The sequence below is a fragment of the Capricornis sumatraensis genome, chromosome 1 (assembly GCF_032405125.1).
Source record: "Capricornis sumatraensis isolate serow.1 chromosome 1, serow.2, whole genome shotgun sequence".
Classification (NCBI taxonomy): Eukaryota; Metazoa; Chordata; class Mammalia; order Artiodactyla; family Bovidae; genus Capricornis; species Capricornis sumatraensis.
In genome coordinates, this window is record NC_091069.1 from 58,499,370 (window position 1) to 58,507,119 (window position 7,750).

Genomic DNA, 7,750 nt, shown 5'->3' on the forward strand with positions numbered 1-7,750 from the left:
ATTAAAGCCACTTATAAAAGCATAGTGCAATCCCATTTTAAAAAATTATATATTTTATATGTAGGCACAGAAAATAATCAGGAAGAATGTAGCCCATAATATTAACAATGGATTATCCCTGAGGTAAAGAATTACAGATGATTCTTACTGCCTTAGCTACATTTTTTCTTCCAGTGAGCATGCATTTTTTGCAGAACACAGTAAGAAAGGAAATGCCTTGTAGGGCTGCAGCTGGGCTCGTAGCCTCCTCACCAGAGTTTGTCTGCACATCCCCTCAGCTGCTAGCCTGGGGTGGCCAGGGCCTGTGCCAGCTGCTCAGTCACAATTCTCCCCTTACAAACTATAAAAACTCACCGATGACCCAGGAGCATGTTTGAATATGGAATCTCAATGTTTAGAGAGAGTCGAACTCCATTCAACTTTCGAAACATTCAAATCATGCTTGCAGAGGGTGGCCTCTCCTCTTTCATGGGTCCTTCCGCAACACAAGGGCTGGGAGAACCATCTTGGATCCAGGCTAGGATTTCCCAGAGATTTTCTTCAGAGGTCAGGTTGCTCATTTTCCAGGGTTCAGTTCACTCCTTCCACTTCATTGGAAGAATTCCTATTATCTGTATAATTTCACGCTTGATTATAAAAATATAATCTGATCCTGTTCAGCAGTATCACAGAACTCTGTCAAGTTTTCTTGTCCTATTTCATTACCTCATAGAGGCTCTAGGTACAGTCATGGGTCTATCACAGGTGCTTCAGAAATAACTAGTTCTCTTGAGGCTTGAGATCCAGCTCTCCACGCTGAGACAGAGGCCTCTGGAAGAAAGACCTCAGTTGTGTGGAGCCCCGCTAGGACTCTGATCCAGCTGTTCCCCATCTCTGGGCCTCAGCGTCCTCCTTTGTAAATTGGGTGGAGGAGAGGCTGGGGCTGAGTGGGTGCCGGGGCCCCCACCAGTTCTCACAGCCAGGTTCTGAGAACAGAGCTTGCGGTAGCTCCGGCCTGCCCGCCCTCTACCTCAGTATGGGAGCACAACAGCATGATAACCCTTGCGGTATGCCTTAGACACGAGTCTTGTTTTGTATCAAAGTAAATAATAAAGAAAAAGTAACTCTTCCCACCCCACCCCCATGAAAAAGAATAATAGTGAGAAGGAAGGAAGCGCAGGAGAAATCGAAAGGGAAGGATTCTTGCTCCCCCTGTCAGGAGAGTTCTCAGGATGAAGTCTTGTAGTGGCTGTCACACGGGGCCCATCGCCATGTCAGACATATTTATCTGAAAGGTTGGGCTTGCCTCCTTGTCGGACCACGGGCCTGAAAGAAAGGTGGGTGACTGTCAGTGCAGCAGGAGCCCCTGCAATTCGATACAGCATCCACTCAAGTCTACCCACACACACCCCCACCAGCTTCCCAGGCTTCAGGGGGCTCTGAGAACTTGTCCCCAGGCCACCAGCATGGGACTAGGTGAAGGACCTCAGCAACCCTGCCAAGAACTTTCCTTGTGCCATCTTGAGATGAGAGGCTGGAGAATGTGCCCAAGGTCACATGGCTAGGACGGGCTGGAGCCAGCATCTGAAGCCAGTTAGTCTAGCTTCTTGGAGACTTTGTCAAGGTCCCCATGGAGGTGTGAGAAGCAAGCTGATAACCAAGCCATCATCTGAGTTGATTCTCAGCCCTTGAGAGGATCACAGCGATAGAGGAGGATGTGAATGAACCACCGTCTGTTAGTCAAGTAGAGCTATTTTACCTAAAAGTCCCTTTGATGACCCAAATTTGATGTGTTAATTCACTACTGGGCTAGCACCTTCTAAATGGGCTGATTCATCGTGAGTGCCATGTCTACACGCACCATCCTCTAAAACCTCGGGGTTGAAGCTGAGCTGCCCTTGGTCATCACTGAGCTTATTAACTCAGGTGTGTGAATTGCTCATAGTTTTAATCTGCATGGTTTTGTATTTTGGGACAGAGTTTTATTCTCAGTTACTCATTTCAAAATTTCAGAAAAGATAGAGATAACGGATGGTTCTCCTCCAAAATCTTTCCAATATTGAAACTGCTAAAAAATCCTTCTCTGCTCTTAAAGGGTATCCATTGGTATATCACCTTTAGTATATGCATTGGAAATTCATTACATTTCCATTGTTAAAAAATAACAATGTATAAGACACTGAACTTGGGTTTCTGAAGAGAAATATCTAGGGTGAAATGCAAACCTCAGGTATAAAACTTGAAACATTTTCATCTACTGAAAGGAATTGGTGAATAGAGTTGGTTATCGTTAACCCCCTCTGCCCTGGCTCCCAACCACAGAGAGGAGCCTGGGCTTTGACCAGAAGTTGCAGCTCTCCTGCTTGCTAGCAGTATGGCCTCAGACAAGTCACTAAAGGTCCTAAGCCTCAGTTTCCTCATCTATAAAATGGTAACCACACTGACTACTTTAAAGGTTGTTATGAAACTTGAAACTTAAAAACTTTATATATATTCATATATATAAAGCACTGGTAAACTTTAAGGTTGTTATGATTGAGTTGGCCAGAAAGTTCATTTGGGTTTTGGGAAAAACTTAAATGAACTTTTTGGCCAACCCAATATTATTGATGGGTGGCTCAGTGGTAAAGAATCCACCAGCCAAACAGCAGATGTGGGTTCAATTCCTGGATTGCGAAAATCCTCCAGAGAAGGAAAAGGCAACCCACTCCAGTATTCTTGCCTGGGAAATCCCATGGACAAAGGAGTCTGGTGGGCTAGAACCCATGAGGTCGCGAAGAGTTGGACACGACTGAGCAACTAAATAACAGCATTATTGATAGCTAACGTGTAGGCGTGACTCTGCCACCTTGGCTAGATTTCCTGATCTCTGAGCCAGTGACCTGTGAGATGGCACTGTGGTGATCCCCTATTGGGTTGTTGTGAGCACAAGGAATTCCCTGGGTGTGACCCCCATCACTGTGCTGGGCTAGAGAGGGCACTTGCTAGATGTTAGGGCAGTGCTGCCTCAGACTAAGCTGGAAGGAGAAAGGAGACTGAGGCCTCTCTTTCAGACACCGTTTTTCACTTATGTCTTTTCCTGATCATTTCAGAATGATCATGGGCTGGAATTGGATGAGGGGGTCACTTGAACTGCCAGATAGTTCTTTGCCTCTCTCCCTGACTTCCCCTCCTTCCCCCTCCAGTCCTTGGCAGTAAATCAAGGCCCTGAGTTGCCACAGGGAAATGAGCAACTGAGGCCATTTTTTTTTTTTTTTATCGAGTGATATTTGGTTCAGGAGATAAAACTGACTCTCCCCTCCCACCACCCAAAAGCTAGACCAAACCAATGGGAAAATAAAAAAGTTTTCGTAAGTTTTCGGACTTCCTTAGTAGTCCAGTGGCTAAGACTCTGTGCTCCCAATGCAGGGAGCCCAGGTTTGATCCCTGGTCAGGGAACTAGATCCCACATGCTTGCAGCAAAGAGTTCCCATGCGCTGCTAAAGATCCTGTGTGCCACAAGGAAGACCCAGTGCAGCCAAATAAATAAAAACTTTAAAAGAAAGAAACCAATATTGATGAAAGAAAGAAAGAAAACAAGACTCAGACAGAATCATCCAGATAAAAGAACCTCGGGTCTTTGGGGGCTTCCCGGTGGCGCAGTAGTAAAGAATCCGCCTGCCAGTGCAAAAGACAAAAGAGAAGTGTGTTCGAGCCCTGGGTCGGGAAGATACCCTGGCGGAGGAAATGGCAACCCACTCCAGTGTTCTTGCCTGGAGAATCCTAGGGACAGAGGAGTCCGGTGGGTATCCACGGGGTTGCAAAGAGTCAGACATGACTGAGCACCGCGTGGATATAGGATTAAGTGGGGGAATACTTCAGGTTAGGCCAAGTAAGATGGACATTTCCTGAAACCACACTGCTCTTTCCATTAGTCCAACTTCACCTCTGTCTCCTCCCCTGTGTCAGCCTTCTGCCTGCATCTGTTCAGACACTATAGTAACTTCCTGGACCTCAGGACTCTGCTCCCATGGCCTCTGTCTGGAAAAGATCCCCACTATCTGCTGCCTGGGATGAGCAGGTCCAGAGATTATAAGAGACTCACCTGGGACATTTGCAGACACGTCTTCGGTTCCCTGGTTAAGGAAAAAGAAGGGGTAAGATGATTATCTCACCATGGCCAACAATTCCAAACATGATTTCTGCTTCACTTTTCCTGTTTATTTAGGATTATAAGTTTTTTCTAGTGTGGCTATGACTATTTTTTTCAAAGCAAACAAGAACTACATCAACGTTTTAAAAAATACATCACAGGTGTTTGGTGGTCCAGTGTATAGGACCGCACACTGCCAATGCAGAGGGCCAGGGTTTGATCCTTGATCAGGGAACTAGATCCTACATGCTAAAACTATTAATAAAAGATCCCACGTGCTGCAACTAAAACCCAGCGCAGCCAAATAAATAAATATTTGGAAAAAATACATCATAATAAAGCAAACTTGTAAAATGACAGTGCATAATAATGATTGACACTGAAAAGAAGATTAATTTACTAAAACACAAGATATAAAGCATAATATATTTACATTTTATAGTTTTAATAATTATTATTAAAAGTTAAAAATTAAAGTATAGTTGATTTACAATATTGTGTTAGATTCAGATGTATAGTAAAGTGATTCAGTTTTTATACATGTAAATATATATATATGTAAATATATGGGCTTCCCTGGTGTCTCAGATGATAAAGAATCTGCTTGCAATGCAGGAGATCCAGGTTTGATTTCTGGGTCAGGAAGATCCGCTAGAGGAGGAAATGACAACCCACTCTAGTATTCTTGCCTGGGAAATTCCATGGACAGAGGAGCCTGGTGGGCTACAGTCCATGGGGTCCCAAAGAGTCGGATGTGACTGATGGAATAACACATATACATATATATGTAAATGTATATATACACGTATATGTAAATAAATATTTCAGATTCTTTTCCTTTATAGATAATTACAAGATATCGAATATAGTGCTATGCAATAAGTAGCATTTAACTCTTGAGAACTGAGGTGAGGTCTTCTTTCCCACCCTTCTTCACATCACTTTAAAAAGCGTTGCAAATACAGACGTGGGTGAACGTGGGTTAGTACGGCCACCTGCAGTAGGATCCAAATGGGTGGGGGCTCACAAGGAGGGGGCCAAGGATAAACCACTGCCTGTAGTGGTTTTGACCTGGGCTTCGCGGGCTCTGGTGCCCGGGCCACAGCCGGGCCCCGCCCTGCTCCCATTCCCATCCTGCTGCTGCTGCTGCTGCTGCTGCTAAGTGGCTTCAGTCGTGTCCAACTCTGTGCGACCCCACAGACGGCAGCCCACCAGGCTCCCCTGTCCCTGGGATTCTCCAGGCAAGAACACTGGAGTGGGTTGCGATTTCCTTCCCCATCCTAGGCGTTTGTAATAAGCCCAGACCTGCGGGCTTTGCGGGTGGAACACCCCACCCCTGCCGCTGCCGCTCCGGGGATGGGGCTATGCCTTCCTAAAAACTTCCCGGGATGTGGAAAGAGAAGGGGTTTTCCCTGCGTTCTCTCTCCAGGAAAGACACAGGCAGTGCCTGGCCCTGCGGTGCAGCTCAAAGTTCCAGAAATCCGAACCCAACTAACTGAACTGCCCGCAAGGTCTGCCTAAAGCAAAGCGCTGCAAAAATCGGGCTGAGTCTTCCCGCGCGATTCCCCAGGACTTACGGCGGTAGCAGATGCATGTGATGACCAATGAGAGGAGAAGGACAGCGCAGGTCCCGGCCAGGGGAGCCCAGATGTAGATATCGCAGGCGAAGTCCAGCCCGCTCGTGTCCACTGACGACACAGAAGACGCGGACATTTAGGACAGGGCCCGGGATCCCCCACCCCACCCTGGGGACCCCCCCCCCACCAACCTTATCCCACCCCGTTGGTGCGGGCACGTCCCTTTCCCCGTTCCGGCTTTCGTTTCCCCACCGCTTGGGCTGCTAGGAAGATCAGCGTGGCCCCGGCGAGGGCCTTTGCCGCGCCCGCCTCACCTGTGCTGCCCGCCGAGGGCCGGCACACCTCTGAGCGCGGCGAGACAGACCTAGTCTGCGGCGCGATGGTGGGCGCGCGCGTGGATGGCCGCATCGCCGGCGTGGTGGCGGGCTTCGCTGAGGGAACAACGGAGAGTGGTTAGGGGCCGCGCTGGAGCTGTGCCCGCGAACCCTTCCCACCTCTCCGCCAGCCTTTGCTAAGGGGGCACTCCCTCCGGATTAGCCACTGGAGGAGCCGCAGAGGCTCAGCGGAGCTCGGGGCTCAGCGCAGGGAGATGCTGAAAGCCCACCTGGTCGTCTGAGTACACTGGATGCCTTGGATATGAACACAGAGGCCCGTGCCCCTCCGCCCAGCCTCTCTCCAGGGCCCCACCAGAAACCTCGAGGGCTTGGAGGAGGCAGGGGTGGGAGGCTGGGACGCCGGCCTTCTACTGACCAGCAGAGGGAAGCTCAGATAATTGAAGTGCGATAACTTGCCCAGGATCATACTAGCCCGGAACTCGAGCCCAGATCAACCAGACCTAAAAAGTCACCTTGAATTACTACCCAGTCGCACCCTAGCCTCAGTTTTCTCCTCTGTGAATTGGGAACAGTATCTAAGTAGCCCCCAGAGGCTCGAACCCCAAGAGACTCGAAAGCAGCGGTGCCCCTGAGAAAAACGGACTCAGACGCGAACCCCAAAGCCGACCCGGGGCGCCGAACCTGGCAAGAAGACAGGCACGAAGTTACTGAAGTACAGGACCGAGTTGCTCAAGACCGAGCAAAAGTAGTAGCCTTGGTCCTCCTGGCGGAAGTTTCTCAGGGTGAGCTGGAATTTGGAGCCGGTGAACCTGGCGCCGGAAATGTGGTCGGGGTCCAGTCCCTGGGCTAGCTTGACCCGTTGGGAGGAGACATACATTAGGAAGGTGGGTCTGGGGTCGTCCCCGGGTATCTGGCGGAGCCAGGAGCACCCTGACGCCATGCCGGACGGCACCACCTCGCATTGCAGCTCCACCGTCTCGCCCAGTCTGGTCTCCTTCTGCGTCGGCGACATCAGGAACGAGAGCGACCCGAGGACCTTGGGGGCATCTGCGGGACACGGGCAGCGAGACTGAGCTGGGAGCCCCGCGCCGACCGCCCCCCCCCACCCCCGGCCAATCCCATGCCAGCCCCGCCCGCGCCTCCCCCAGGGGTCGCCAACTCACCGAGCAGCTGCAGGGCCAGCGGCAGGATCAGGGCGGTCAAGAGTGAGGCCATGGAGCGCTCCCCGCCGCGGAAACTCCGAGGCGCGCAGGAGCCGGTGGATCACCGACGGGGCCGGGGGAAGTTTCGCCCTTCGACCGGCCTCCGAGCCCGATTTCGCATTCAGAGGATGTGATGTCACTTGAAGCCCCGAGGAGAAGAGAGTCGCCCTCCTTTTCGCGGTTGTCACCCTCCAGCCCAGAGAGGGGTGGGGGTGTGGGGGTCCGTGAATGGGGGCCGTCGAGGCAATCTGGCCAGGTGGAGAACAAGGACAAGGATGGCTGGACGTGGCCCTTGGAAGGGCTATCTTGTGGGTGTGACAGAGGCAGAACATAGAGATAAGAGATTTCTAGAAGGGAGGGTGAGTGAGCAGGAAGGAGAGAGAAATGTCCACTTCCTTTGACCTCATTCAGAGTGGCCCTGGCACTGACAACTTGGGGCTTTAGGTCCCAGCGAAGTGGGCCCTGAGGGCTGAGATTAAGAGGAGTTAGTGACTGGCCTACGTCTGGGGGACTCGGACAGGGGCA

At 50.5% G+C, this 7,750-nt stretch overlaps 1 protein-coding gene across 1 annotated transcript; it reads right to left on the reverse strand.

Annotated features, from left to right (window-relative positions):
• Positions 1-1,206: 1,206 nt before the first annotated feature.
• Positions 1,207-7,307, reverse strand: CD8A (CD8 subunit alpha). Its single transcript, XM_068986681.1, has 6 exons — positions 7,187-7,307; positions 6,705-7,070; positions 6,003-6,119; positions 5,689-5,799; positions 4,064-4,094; positions 1,207-1,305 (listed from the first exon to the last, which is right to left on the reverse strand). Exons 1-6 carry the CDS (start codon positions 7,236-7,238, stop codon positions 1,254-1,256), a joined length of 729 nt encoding a protein of 242 aa, XP_068842782.1. The 5' UTR covers positions 7,239-7,307; the 3' UTR covers positions 1,207-1,253.
• Between the last annotated feature and the right edge of the window lie 443 nt (positions 7,308-7,750).